Source organism: Gossypium raimondii, chromosome 5 (genome assembly GCF_025698545.1).
Source record: "Gossypium raimondii isolate GPD5lz chromosome 5, ASM2569854v1, whole genome shotgun sequence".
NCBI lineage: Eukaryota > Viridiplantae > Streptophyta > Magnoliopsida > Malvales > Malvaceae > Gossypium > Gossypium raimondii.
The window spans coordinates 26015578-26030396 of record NC_068569.1 but is presented as its reverse complement, the minus strand read 5'-3'; the positions used below and the strand labels follow the sequence as shown (position 1 = coordinate 26030396).

The following is a 14819-nucleotide window of genomic DNA, read 5'->3' as shown; positions in this document are numbered from 1 at the left end:
AATTTAAGACTTTAATAAGAATTATTTAAAAATTTAAAAGTTTAATGAGAATTTTTTTAAAAAATTTTAAAAAAATTGGAGCAGACCTAATTAAAACGGTCTGCCTCTTTTGTTTAAAATAGTCACAACATAACTACATGGATACTGCACTGGGCAATTTTCTTTGATGAAAGAAAGGGTATGTTCTCTTTGATATGTTTTTTAAAATTTAAGATTTTTTTTTTATTTTTATTGACACGTGGTACCATGTTATTGATCAAATTAATTTGTTTTAACGGATAACAAGGTATATAGAATGAAAGTACATAAGCCAAATGATAATTTAACTAGAATACAGGAGTCAAAAGAGGTATTAAGCCTAATTTATTATATATTATTACATGTGAATATGTATAATATTATTGAAATCAATATTTTAATATTTTTAAACTTTAAAAATGATTATTAATACAAGCAATAATATAAAATTTAGCCTTCAAACTTAACATTCTGCCCAAGCTAAACTTTAACGTCTTCAACAAATCATCCTTACAAGGGACTTTCTTCGGAATAGAGGTTTGACAATCTCTAACCCTTTGCTGAATCTGATCAATCCTTGACCCCTCAAATCACTCCCTCTTGTAGGGCTTTTGTTCAACTTAAGTTCCAACGCTTTTTTTTTTTCTTTCTCAAATTTATATTTCTTGATTTTTGCATGCAAAATAAAATGAGAACATATATTAGCTCATTAATTATCTAACATTTAATTAATATTAAGTTGCATTGTGTGGTTGAATCATAATGTGAGAAGACAACTTGTATTAGTAGATAATTTAAACAAGTCGTTAATTTAATTGAGATTGAACAAGTCGATTAAAAGACTAATATGTTGTATATCAAGTCTGATTAAGGAGATACCTTGTCTTGAGTATCAGAATGGATGACTTTCAGAAGATAGAAACATAGATGTGGTTGTTTGGATTGACAATACATCAGACATGACCCAAGCAGAATAAATCCTAGATTTATTTATGAATTTATTCACTAATGACATTAATCATAGTGTGCCTTACCTCAATTCTGAGCAAGTGAGGGGCTATGCCTATGTGCATATAATTCGTATACTTTAATGTATTAATAGCCTAAATTCAATTGATAATACAGTTAAAAGTTAATACGCTGGATATATGAACTCATAAAATAATTACAAAAGATAAATCCCCAAAAATATTTCCGATTCAATTTCCTATCACATAAAGACGAATTATAGATGCAGTTAATAATAGTTCCTAAGTGTTTGGCAAAACTATCTTCCTTATGTTTAAAATAAGCTGAATGTAAAGTGAGATAACATGTTGTTATAGCTCTTCAAATAATCATCTACACCTTCCAAGAGCCATACTTAAAAACTCTTCAAAATTGGTTGCTATAGCTCAAATTGTAGTGAGTAAAAAATAATCTAATTTAGCCTATTACCATTATCCCCCTTCAACTTCATATTTGATTCTTTCAAAACTTATGCAATCCCTCGGACTTCTCCCAAACTTATGTTGATCTTTGGAAATCAATACTTGAAATAGGCATCTTTAAACTTGTTGCAAATTTCGGTGTCTTTATAAACTTCATCATATTAATTATAGATAATCGCTTTACTTCTTTTTTTCTCAAAAAATAAATATTATTGATATGTAAATTATTACAATAAAAAAAAAGTCACAAAAATTTCGATGCAAGTCTGAAGGCTCAATTTTAGGCCCATGGATGTGATGGGTTTAAACTACCTCAAGGCCTAATAACAATGTTAAAGGTCAATGAAATCAAACTAATATTCGATCAAAGACAATATGCGAGGATAAATCTTTTTGAGGAAAGGAAAAATGATACACGCACGGAATTGGTAAAATTTATTGAAGTCAATTCAACCAAGCTACCAATTTTCAAGCTGAAAAGATTAGTTAACTTGTAACAAATTTTTGGATGGGATCCATAATTTATGGGCTTAGATGTTTGAATAGCGGTTGAAGAGCTATCTCTTAATTTCGGAACGCACTTTGAAACACCCGATTTTGAGTTTGGGAGCTCGAGTTATGGCTTTTGTTGAAGACTGCATAAGTAGAATTTCTGGACGAGGATATTATAGAAATTATGAGTTTCGGGCTTAATTTTTATTATATACGAGCTCAATATTTTATTTATTAAGTTTTATTATTTTATTATTTATTTATTCCAAATTTTGGATAATTTTAAAGTATTTTGAGTTATTTAGGAATTTTATGTACCATGAAAGTTTAATCTAAAACTACTTCTTGTTTACGGTCATTAGAGTTTCAATATATTTAAAAGTTTTATTTAGATATACTTAGCTAGCCCATAAAAGACCTCTTCATTGTATACAAATCAATTCATTATTATTCAACAATTCTGTTTTGAGTTAATAAATTTTCTTTGATTTTTTTTCTTTTTAGGAATTTTTCTTGAGTTTTCTTTTAGAAGAATTTAAACAATCTTTGTAGATTGTGGGAACCATTTTCAAATTTTTTTGTTAAGTTTTCTTTCTTGAAGAGGAAATTAGAGCCGTTTGAAAGGGGTTGTGGATTTTTCTTGTTTCCAAGGCTCTTTAGGACTTTTACATGCCGCGTTCCATCTTTTCCATCTACCTTTTTTATTATCTGCTTTATTTTCTTTTTTATTCTATGTTGCTCCTATTTAATTATTCAAATCTTTGATTTATTTAATTGTTCTTTTTTCTGTCCTAATTATCTATTTCCATTGCTTTCTTTAATTTTTAAATTCTTAGATCTGGCTTGGATTTGTTTGCGTTTCAAGTTGTGTTAGAATCCAAGTTTATTTCGATCGTCTAAAGCCCTAAGTCAAATCCACGCCTTGGACAAACTTACAATCCTCTTCAGCTCTCGTCTGTATTATTTGGTATCAATTTCTTGGGCATTTTAGACAAACTTATTATACATTGTTTCTCAGGGGTGCCATCTAACTACATGCCTCTAGAGGTGCTCATGGGCCGGGCTGGGTTCGGGCCAGGCCCGGGCCAAAAAAGTGGTGCCCGAGGCCCGACCCATTTTCTAAATGGGCCTCATTTTTTTACCCAAACTCATATTTCGGGCCTATATTTTTACCCTAACCCTACCATATTTTAGGCGGGCCGTCGGGCCAGGCCGGGTCGCCCGACCCATGAGCAACTCTACATGCCTCCCATTGAGCTAATTTTTAGAGAATTTTATGGGTATTTTTTTACTAAAAAAATTCCTTAAAAATACAAAATAAAAATCATTTAAAAATGCAAAAAAACCTAAAATTTTAAAAATCATTAAATTATTTAAATTTTTATAAAATTTTAAGATTTTCTAAAAGAACTCCTAAAATTCCAAAAAAAACGATTTTTTTAAAAATTTATGAAAGTTTTAAAATTTTGAAGTTTTACATACTTATAATTATAAAATTAATTTTATAATTTTCAAAATATATATTATGTTTTCTTTTAAATTTTAAATAACTTTCTACGTTTTAAGATTTTTGGGAGGGGCTTTTAGATTTTTAATTAATTTTTGGATTCTTACTGTATTTTTAAAAAATTGATATTTTAAAATTTTAAATTTTTTTACTTTAATTGGCACGTGGTGGCATACCATTGGTTGATTTAACTTCTTTTCATGGAAAATATATAAATATATATGTGGGCAACGAGGTATATAGAATGAAAGTACATGGATCTAACTGATAAAAAGTAGTATAGATAGCAAAATGATAATTTAGCTATAGTATAAGGGCAAAAAGAGGTATTAAGCCTTTTTTTATCCATGAAAGTACATTACTTCTTTTTTTATTAACCATATGTTTAGTTATTTGTTTTTTTTTAAATTTAGATTTTCACGTAATGTCATATTATCCATGTGAGTTTGATAGTTTGGGAAAAACTTTATGTGTCAAATTTTAATTGGTTGATTTAGCAAGTTATAAATGGTATTAACATTAGATACCACGTTGGATATTTTCAAAGTACAAGTGCTGCATTAGACATTTTAGGAAAGTACAAATACCATTGTTGACACCATTTTTTTGATGAAAAACAGGGTCGACTTGGGTTTTAAAAAAGGGAACGAAAATGGGAGTCGCCACCAATCTTTTTTGATGAGGTGTGATCGGGTCACCTCGAAAAGTGGTTGTTTTTAATAAACGATTTAATTTTTATTAAAACAACGCTTTTGGTCTACGAAATTCAGAAAAACGGATTCGAGTCGGTTACATACGAGGAAGGATTAGCACCTCGATCGCCCAAAATTGGTACCTAGTTGATTACTTAATGTCTTAATGTCGAAAATTGAGAACCTTGAAGAATTTTAAAAATACGATCCTTTTATTAAAACGTTGAAAATTTTCAGGAAAAATGGGATATTTCACGTTATTCGAGAAAGAGAATTATATCCAGTAGTTAGGACACAATGTCTCGAATTCCGATACGCTGAATGAAAAATGCTTATTTAAAAATATTTAACTATCTTGGATTAAAAAAGAGATCGCGACCAGTAAGTTAGGACACGATCTTTTAATCTCGAGATCATTTAAAATTTGAGTTTAAAAAGATTCGTGCATTTAGATTTATCGTGAAAATCAAAACCCAGTAAGTTAGGGTACGACATTCTCAAATCTAAACACGAGATTTTGCTTATTCAAAATTGTAATTTATGCATTGAAATAAATTAATCTAACATGAAATAATAAAACACGATGTTAATACTCATAACAAGATGATATTGAATACAATAGTGCAAAATAATACGAACAATTGCAACGAAAAGATAAATACAAAGTATGAATCAATAACACACGAAATAGCAATGTATACAAGCAAATAAAATTAAAGCATTCATTCAAGTCAATAACGAAATGAAATAAATAACTAAATGAATACGAATATAAAAAGTAAAATGATATATGTGTGTACATAAAATTATGAGAATGTAAAAATATATACGTATACATATTTTAAAATTATCAAATATAAAATATGTGTAATGATGTATATATATGTATATGTGTATGTATAAAAAAATGGAATGTCTAAAATATAAGAGTGTGTGTATACATGTATTCGTGAGAAAAAATGGAAAGTATATAGATATACATATATGGATATATAAAAGTGTTTGTGTATTTATATCAAATAAGTTGAAATATATATATATATATATATATATATATATATATACGTATATATGTAAGCAATTGTATAGTAATAATAATATTGGTAATAATACTAATAATAATAGCATGAATATAATGCTAAAAATAATAAAAATAATGAGCAAGGTAATAAAATAGCTAAAATTGAGACTAAATCAAAATAAAACAAATATCTTTGGGCAAATTGAAATAAAATAAAAAGGACGAAAGGACTAAAATGCGACACGCATGAAAGAGGGGACCAAAGCGAAAATAAACAAAAAGCCCCAAAACGCAGCGTTGAAATGGATCATATTGTAACAAAAATGAAATTACAGGCTAAAAATAAAAATAAAAGAAGATAGTGAAGATGGGCCGAATTGAAGCGCGCTGCAGAGTCGGAGGGCTAGACGCGAAATTATCCCCCTTTTAGAAAACGCGCGGATCCTCCCCTCGGGTCGGGTCACCGCGCGGGTCAGGGGTTTCAAAACGGCGCCGTTTAGCATTTAGTATAAATACAAAAAAACCTTAAAAAACAGATTCAGATCCTTCTTTTAAAAAAATAAAAAAAATCAGAGAGCTTTGGGGCTCTCTCTCAAATCCTCAAATCCGACCGCCTCCGGTCATCGGGCCGACGTCCGTCGGCCACCGCACACGGTGGTTGGAGGCACAAAATGGGCCATTTTTGGTCCCCTTTGGAGCCGGTCGTCTCTCGGACATGGATTCGAGGCCGAATCCCATGAGATGAGCACCGTACCCGAGAAAAACGAAGGGAGACCGTTCGTCTCCTCTCCGTCCAAACCAAGACTTGAGTAAGGCCTCTTCTCCTCGTCTCCTTTTTATTTTCGTTACAAATGAGTAAAAATAATAAATAAAAATAAAATAAAATAAGAAGAATGCAAGAACAGAGAAAGAAAATGGAGTCAACCTTTTTGTTTTTTATTTGATTGTTGTTGTTGTTACAAAGATCATATTTTTGCTTTTATATCTCATCTATTTCTATATTTCTATTATTTGTTGTTTGCTTTTTGCGTATCCGCTGCTTTTTTGCGGTGTTGATGAAGCTAGGCACGGTGGGTGGCGATGGGACAAGGCAAGCAGCGAGAGGATGGGTGCGGTGCTAGGCTTGGCTAGGGTTTCATTTTTCGAAACCCTAGTTGGGTTTTTTGGGAAATTGGGCTCAATTTGGGCCTCGGGTTTGGGTTGTAATTGGGCTTACGGGTTGGTGTTATTTTTTTGGTAGGGCTGGGCAAATTTAGGCTTTATATTTGCCCTCTTTGCTCGTTGTCGTGTAACGATAACAGAGCAAAGACTAAGAAAGACCAATTTTTGCCGAGTCTTGTCGAGGAAAAGATTCACCGTTGAGGCTTCAATCTGTTTCGCTGCGTCGTCTGGAAGTAAAATCTACCGTTGTGGCTTTGATCTTTTAAATTGCAATATCGAGAAAATGAGATTCGCTGTTGTAGCTTCAATCTTCTTCGCTGCATTGCCAGAAGTAAGATTCGCCGTTGTGGCTTCAATCTTTTAAATTGCAATGTCTGGGAAGTGAGATTTGCCGTTGTAGCTTCAATCTGCTCCGCTGCATCGCCAGAAGTAAGATTCGTCGTTGTGGCTTCAATCTTTTAAATTGCAATGTCGGGAAAGTGAGATTCGCTGTTGTAGCTTCAATCTGCTCCGCTGCATCACTAGTAGTGAGATTCGCCGCTGTGGCTTCGATCTTTTAAATTGCAGTGTCGGGGAAGTGAGATCCGCTGTCAGTGCAGGAAGGCAAGATCTACTATCTTCATTGACCTGTTCTCTGGGGAACATGACCTGCATAATCCATTTGATGGACCTATTTATGCCTAGTGTTTAGGATGTCATGATTAAAATGAATCAAAATTTCCTAACTAGATATGTATGAATGATATTTGTATGAATGCAGAATGTCATAAGAATGATCCATTTTGTTTGAGTTGTTATTACTCATTGTTTTATCACTGACGTGTTACAATGCCTTCTTGCTCGACTGGCATATCCAAAGAAACATTTAATCAGATTGCCCCCACTGTAAGCCTCCAAGTTCAATCCAATGGATGCAAAATTTGAACCATCTTTCTCCCGCTGTAACCTAAAGGTAGAAAGATCTGGCCTTTTCTTGATCATCTGCTATCACAATTCAATGATACAGAATGTGAAGCTCTCTGCTCCTTTACTCCGTTCCCAAGGTGTTATACCAAATGTTTATGCCCAATGAAGAGTTTTCTTATTCCAGAAGATCTTTTCTTAGCTTGGTGAATATCGCTTGTTTGTTCATTGAAGCTTTGCCACCAACACGACATCTTGTCACTTTGTTCAATGTTTGGACGACAAAATTTGAAAGGATAGTCCTGACTCGGACTTTTCCCTTTTAGACACTTTGAATTTGGTGTGCTCTAAACACCAGTCCCGTTTCAGGTTCCTTCATTATTTAGAAATTTCTAGAGTAATATGCAAAACTCCATTTGCTTGAACATTCAGTTCATTAATAGTTATTCAAAAAAAATTTTTCGAAAAAAATTATCACAACGAACAAACAAATGTTATTGAAAACAAATCTTGAAACGAATGGGTTAATCAAGATAGCAAATTTCAATAGACAAAATGAAATTTTATTGGGGAGCAAAGTTTGAAATGAATACATTAATCAAGACAACAACTTTTGTCAGGATTCAAAATGAATAAAATGACAAAAGGTGCTCAAGACATTGTAGCACGAGCTTCCCTGCATAAACCTTCTGAAAACCATTCTGAGTTTGATATGTGTTCAGGGAATCAACAGGGTTTTGTCGATACCCCAAGATGTCATCTACCCTTTCCTTGTTGATTCAGGTATATCGAGACTACCACATGCCCCAGATCTTAATCAAAATTTGGGTTGCTTCGATCACCTCATGTCTTCTCAAAATTTGAGCTGCCTTTTCAGGTTTTCAACTCAAATCCCCTTTGGTCTCAAGGTGCCCTTTACGGGTTTTCACCTTGGCCTCTCCTCTTTTTTTTTTTTGAATGCCCTTTACGGGTTTTCACTTTGGTCCTCCTCCTTCAGGTGAAGTATTTCTTGACTGAATCCGAGTTCACAGGATTTGGCAAGCTTTTACCATCCATCTCGCTCAAGATCAAAGCTCCTCCTGAAAAGGCATTTTTTACCACATAAAGACCTTCCCAATTTGGCATCCATTTTCCTCTAAAATCCTTTTGTAGAGGAAGAATCTTTTTCAAAACCAAGTCCCCCTCATAAAATTCTCTGGGACGAACTTTTTTGTTATAGGCTCGCGTCATTCGTTTCTGATACATCTGACCATGACGAATAGCTTTTAACCTCTTTTCTTCTACCAAGTTTAGCTGGTCATATCGAGATTGAATCCATTCAGCCTCATCCAACTTTAGTTCAGCTAATACTCGGAGGGAAGGAATTTCAACTTCTATGGGTAAAACTGCTTCCATCCCATAGACTAAAGAAAACGGTGTTGCCCCAGTAGAGGTTCTAACAGAAGTGCGATATGCCAGGAGAGCAAAAGGTAATTTCTCGTGCCAGTCTTTGTAGGTTTCAGTCATTTTTCCTACAATTTTCTTGATGTTTTTGTTAGCTGCTTCCACGGCACCATTTATTTTTGGACGATACGGTGACAAATTGTGGTGTCTGATCTTGAACTGACTACAAACTTCCGCTATTAAGTTGTTGTTTAAGTTCATCGCATTATCGGATATGATCCTTTCAGGCATCCCGTATCGACATATGATCTCCTTTTTCAGAAACTTGCTAACTGCCGACTTCGTGATATTTGCATATGAAGCAGCCTCCACCCATTTAGTGAAGTAATCAATAACCACAAAGATAAAACGATGCCCATTAGAAGCTTTTGGAGATATTGGCCCGATAACGTCCATTCCCCACATGGAGAAAGGCCATGGAGAAACCATAACATGAAGGGGTGAAGGTGGTGCGTGCATTTTGTTACTGTAGATTTGACACTTATGGCACCTTTTGGCATAATTAATGCAATCCCCTTCCATGGTGGACCAATAGTACCCAAATCTCATAATTTGTCTGGCCATCGTGAAGTCGTTGGCATGCATTCCACAGATACCTTCATGCACTTCTTCCAAAATTTCTTTTGCCTCGACAGCATCCACACACCTCAACAATACTTGATCTTTTCCCTTTTTATACAAAATTTCCCCATCTAGAACATAGTCAATGGCTAATCTCTTTAATGTCTTCTTATCATTTTCTGTCGCATGGTCAGGGTATTCACGACTCTTCACATATTGCAATATGTCATGGTACCAAGGGTGATCATCCTTTCCCTCTTCACTGTCAATGTTGCAACAATGAGCTGGAGCCTCGTAGATGCTGATCTGGATAGGCTTCATATCTTCTAATTTGTTCACTTTAAACATGGAGGCTAAAGTGGCCAAAGCATCTGCCATCTGGTTTTCATCTCGCGGGAGGTAACTAAAGGTGACACTATCAAATTCCTCAATCAATTCCATAACCAATTTTCGATAGCGGACCAACTTCAGGTCTCTTGTTTCCCATTCCCCTTTGAGCTGATAAATTACTAATGCAGAGTCCCCGTATACTTCTAGCACCTTAATTTTCCGCTCTATGGCTGCCCGGATGCCCATAATGCAAGCTTCATACTCAGCCATATTATTTGTGCAGTCAAAGTCTAATTTGCTAGTGAAAGGATAATAGTCTCCATTGGGAGACACGAGTACTGCCCCAATTCCGTTGCGTATAGCATTTGAAGCTCCGTCAAAACTCAACTTCCAAGGACCACCTTCTTGGAAATCTTTCTCTACAGTTGCGATATACATCAAATCTTCATTTGGGAAATCGAAGTTCAATGGCTCATAATCATCCAGAGCCCTACTTGCTAGGAATTCCGCTATTGCACTCCCTTTGACCGCCTTCTGGTTTACATAGACTATGTCAAATTCAGATAGAAGAATTTGCCATCGGGTCATTCTTCCATTCAGAGCGGTTGACTCCATTAAGTATTTCAAAGGGTCCAATTTAGAGATTAACCAGGTCGTATGGTACAACATGTACTGTCTCAGTCTCCGAGTGGTCCAGATTAGGGCACAACATAATTTCTCGATTGGCGAATATCTTGTTTCGCATTCAGTGAACTTCTTACTGAGATAGTAGATTGCTCTTTCCTTTCGTCCTGATTCATCATGTTGACCAAGCACGCATCCCATGGAATTTTTAAATACTGCCAAATACAGTATGAGTGGTTTGTCTGGGCAGGGTGGCATCAGCACTGGGGCGTTGGATAAGTAATGTTTGACTTTTTCAAAAGTTTTTTGACATTCCTCATCCCATACACCAGGATTATGTTTCTTGAGGAGGCGAAATATGGGGTCGCATTTCTCAGTTAGCTGTGAGATGAACCGAGCAATATAGTTCAGCCTTCCTAAGAAACCTCGAACTTTCTTTTGAGTACGCGGCGGGGGTAATTCTTGTATTGCTCTTACTTTGTCAGGATCAATCTCAATTCCTCTCTCACTGACCACGAACCCAAGCAATTTTCCTGATCTGACCCCAAATGTGCATTTTGCTGGATTTAGCTTTAGCTGAAATTTTCTCAACCTCATAAATAATTTCTTAAGGACCTGCACATGTTCCTCTTCTGTTTTAGATTTTGCAATCATGTCATCAACATAGACCTCTAACTCATTATGCATCATATCATGGAACAATGTTACCATGGCCTCCGACACGTTGCCCTGCGTTTTCAACCCAAATGGCATCATCTTATAACAAAAGGTTCCCATAGGGTTATGAATGTAGTTTTCTTCATATCCTCGGGATGCATCTTAATTTGGTTATATCCGGAGAAACCATCCATGAAAGAAAACAAATGAATGTCCTGCTGTGTTGTCCACCAAGGCATCAATGTGCGGCAAGGGAAAGTTATCTTTGGGGCTGGCCTTATTTAAATCTCTATAATCTACACACATTCGTACCTTTCCATCTTTTTTAGGGACAGGAACGATATTGGCTACCCACTCGGAGTATTTGACCACCTGCAGGAATCCAGCGTCGAATTATTTTTGCACCTCCTCTTTTATTTTTAACACAACATCTGGCCTCATCCTTCGGAGCTTTTGCTGAACTGGTCTGTAATCTTCCTTTATAGGAAGTCGGTGAACTACGATGTCAGTACTTAACCCCGGCATATCTTGGTATGACCATGCGAAGACATCTTTGAACTCTCGAAGCAATTTAACGAGGTCTCGTTTCACTTCATCAGCTATGCACGTGCCAATCTTTACCATCTTTCCCTCCTCTAGGATCACTGTCTCTATCGTCTCCTCGTGAGGAAGAACCTGTTTCTCTTCCTGCTCTACCATCCTCAACAAGTCCGGAGGTAGGTTGTAATCCGTGTTATCTTCAAAATCTTGAGATTCCTCTAAACACATATCTCGTTCAAAAGGATTTTCTAAGTCCATAGTAGAGTCACTCATATCATTGATATCTTGGGACCTGTTATAGGTATCAAAGAATGTCTGAGGAATGTATGAATTTAAGGATTCTTATTTAGTATGACCATGAATAAAAGAATGATTGAATAAAAGCATTCGGGATGACTATTCGTATGAAAGAATGAAAAGAATTTTAAAAGAATATATACTCAAAATGCGAAGATATATTTCATTGAAATCACAATGTCCACATATAAGCCTATTTTAGTTCACAAAAGTTTTATTTTCTCCGGGCTTAGAACAATTAATATGTTTTGAATATTACTCTGGAAAAGCTCTAAAAACTTCAGGCATTTCTTCTGCAGTCCAATTGTTTAAAACACTCCCAGGTTCAACGGGATAGATGCCTGATGTACTTCCCTCTTCAGATTCTTCTTCAAATATGGCATTGATGCTTAAGTTTCATAACATTTCCTCTGCGGTCTTCTTTCTTGGAGTCCTCAGTCCAGAATACATGGTTCCTCCCGATATGAATGTCCTGGATATGTGGGGGAAAGCCATAGGTTCCCAATCAACTTCTTTTCCGTTCAAACGCGCTTTCCTCCTGTCTTGTCTTTTCTCTAACTCTTTCTTTCTCTGCTTGGCATTTGGTTTAAATCCTAAACCAAAACGGTCTTGTTTGTCTTTCACCACTGGTGCCTCAATCTTTCCTTGAAGGCATCTTCCCAGTCCTCTTCCAGGCACAGCTCCTTTCCTAACTGTCATTTGTAGTCCCATCCTTGTGGCTCTAGATATGCTGGGCATTGGGATTTTCTTTCCCTCAGTGACAAAAGTTGCATTTACGAACTCTAAGGATCGAAAAGAACATTTGACCGCATCGTCATCTACTCCCAAATATGGTGCGTCACTGGTTACCGATGCAATGATGTCTTCCTCAGAGTCAATCGTAATTAACCGGCCTTCTGTCACTAATTTCAACTTCTGGTGCAATGATGAAGGCACCGCCCCTGCTGAATGAATCCATGGTCTCCCCAGTAAGTAATTATACGAAGGCTTGATATCCATCACTAAGAAATCCACTTCGTACGTATTTGGGCCAATCAAGAGAGGTACTTCTATTCTTCCCATCACCTTTCTTTCGGTACCATCAAATACTCTCACTATGTTCTGGCATGATTTCATGTGAGAGCTGTCCACCGGTACCCTATTTAAGGTGGATAGGGGTAAAACATTCAAGGCTGATCCATTATCAATTAGCACTCTTGACAACATATGTTTCCAGAAGTAGAAACATGTAAGGCTTTGGTGGTTCCTCTTCCCCCGGGCGGTATTTCATCATCATTAAAGAAGATGAAATTGTCGGCACTGATATTATTAACCAAACGGTCCAACTTATTCACTGAGATATCATCAGCGACGTAAGTTTCATTTAGCACCTTAATCGGTAGCATTCGATGTATCTACGAACTTAGAAGCAATTCAAGCATCGAGATCTGAGCGGTTGCTTATGTAATTGCTCTACCACGCTGTACTCGCTATGTTTTAAAAATTTTAGAAATTCATTAGCCTCATTTTCAGTTACCGGCTGATTGATGCGCGGCTCAATTTTGTCTGTCTTTGCTTTTCCCAATTCAACCGCTAAGGCTTTTCCTTTTCCAGACTCCACTCTTGCGTTTGCCGGATCATAGCGTTTTCCACTTCGTGTATACAATCCTTCATCCTCTCCTGAAGCATTTACCAAGCTCTCCTCTCCTGGGATTGTTACATTGTAGTTGTAATTCCAAGGAACCTTTTTGCTATCCTTGTAGGGAAAGGATACAGGTTTTTGGATTACGACCTTTGGTGCTATTTGTATTCCAGATTCTCTGCTCATTGGTTTTGCAATAATTACCACCGGGTAATTAGCCTTTTGGGCTTTCCCCGTGGATCCTTCTTCTGCAGCATAAACCTCTCCTCCTTCTAGTCCCTTAATCTCTTTATAAAACTCCAACTCTTTGCTATCCATTAAGTTTTGCATCATAGTTCTGAACTCGGTGCAATCTTGGATGTCATGGCTTTCCTCTGCATGAAACTCGCAAAATTTCTTTGTTCCTTCAGGCCTTTCTATTGAAACTTGCTTGATGAGACCTCTTTTCATCATTTGTTTCCAAACCCATTCAAGGGGGGTCTTTATCTCTGCTATGTTGGCTTTGACTCTCCTTCCTCCATATTCAATTATCGCATTCACCCCTTTATTATCATGGTTGGGCAACGAATTCTCTGCTACATTTGGTCCTGATGAGTCACCTATCTTTACGATCCCCAAATTGATAAGTCTTTCAACTAACTTCTTGAATGCAGTGCAGTTTTCAATTGAGTGCCCCTTGGTCCTCGCGTGATACTCGCATTGAACGCTTGCGTCATACCACTTAGGGTATGGAGGTTGCATAGGTTTGAGGTAAAATGGAGATATCACACGTGCATCGAATAAGTTCTGGTACAATTCCCTATACGTCACTGGGATGGGTGTGAATTGAAGTTTCTCTACCTTTGGCCTTGGATTGGATTCCTGTGTCGAAAAAATTTACTGATTAGCGGTTACTGCTCTGGCTTGCCCCACCGTGATTGATTTAGAATGGTCCCTGTTAAACGTGCTTGTATTGTTTATCTCATGTTCCTTTTTCCTTGGAGCCGACCTTTTAGTACTTTCTCCTGCTTCAATCTTGCCACATCTTATGGCGTTCTCTATCATTTCTCCAGACATCACTATGTCTGAAAAGCTTTTAGTGGCACTGCCCAACATGTGATTGAGAAATGGAGCTTTCAAGGTATTGATAAAAAGCATGGTTATCTCCTTCTCTAAAAGTGGTGGTTGAACTTGTGCTGCTACCTCCCTCCATCTCCGAGCATACTGGCGAAAGTTCTCATTAGTTTTCTTTTCCATGTTTTGCAATACAATTCGATCGGGTGCTATATCCATCACATGTCTATACTGCTTTATAAAGGCCTGCGCCAAATCTTTTCAGGAGTGGATTTCGGTTCGACTCAATTGATTGTACCATCTAGTCTGCGATTCGATCAAAGCATCACGAAAACAATGAACCAACAGTTGCTCATTGTTGATGTACCCGGTCATCCTTCGGCAAAACATAGTGATATGAGCCTGGGGACAACTTGTCCCGTCATATTTTTCAAACTCCGGTATCTTAAATTTGGGATGAATGACCAAA

General features: G+C 36.4%; 2 protein-coding genes across 2 annotated transcripts; both read right to left on the bottom strand.

Annotated features, from left to right (window-relative positions):
- Nucleotides 1-8217: 8217 nt before the first annotated feature.
- LOC128041014 (uncharacterized) lies at nt 8218-12675 on the bottom strand. The gene is made up of 6 exons (XM_052630288.1): nt 12080-12675; nt 11245-11671; nt 10512-10911; nt 9058-10397; nt 8475-8973; nt 8218-8303 (listed from the first exon to the last, which is right to left on the bottom strand). Exons 1-6 carry the CDS (start codon nt 12673-12675, stop codon nt 8218-8220), a joined length of 3348 nt encoding a protein of 1115 aa, XP_052486248.1.
- A 188-nt stretch (nt 12676-12863) lies between these two features.
- On the bottom strand, nt 12864-14533 carry LOC105766909 (uncharacterized). The gene is made up of 3 exons (XM_052630285.1): nt 14210-14533; nt 13193-14158; nt 12864-13070 (listed from the first exon to the last, which is right to left on the bottom strand). The coding sequence occupies exons 1-3, from the start codon at nt 14531-14533 to the stop codon at nt 12864-12866; spliced, it is 1497 nt and encodes a 498-aa protein (XP_052486245.1).
- Nucleotides 14534-14819: the final 286 nt, after the last annotated feature.

What these genes read in the sequence shown, in the direction of transcription:
- LOC128041014 (XM_052630288.1), bottom strand. Translation starts at nt 12,675, where the DNA reads ATGGATATCAAGCCTTCGTATAATTACTTACTGGGGAGACCATGGATT. An exon ending in AAGAAGACCGCAGAGGAAAT is followed by an intron (nt 11,672 to 12,079) that starts GTTATGAAACTT and finishes TACCTATAACAG; the next exon opens with GTCCCAAGATATCAATGATA. An exon ending in GTTAAAAGCTATTCGTCATG is followed by an intron (nt 8,304 to 8,474) that starts GTCAGATGTATC and finishes ATGCCTTTTCAG; the next exon opens with GAGGAGCTTTGATCTTGAGC.
- LOC105766909 (XM_052630285.1), bottom strand. Translation starts at nt 14,533, where the DNA reads ATGGAAAAGAAAACTAATGAGAACTTTCGCCAGTATGCTCGGAGATGG. An exon ending in ACCATTCTAAATCAATCACG is followed by an intron (nt 14,159 to 14,209) that starts GTGGGGCAAGCC and finishes TTTTCGACACAG; the next exon opens with GAATCCAATCCAAGGCCAAA. An exon ending in AGCCGCGCATCAATCAGCCG is followed by an intron (nt 13,071 to 13,192) that starts GTAACTGAAAAT and finishes CTAAGTTCGTAG; the next exon opens with ATACATCGAATGCTACCGAT.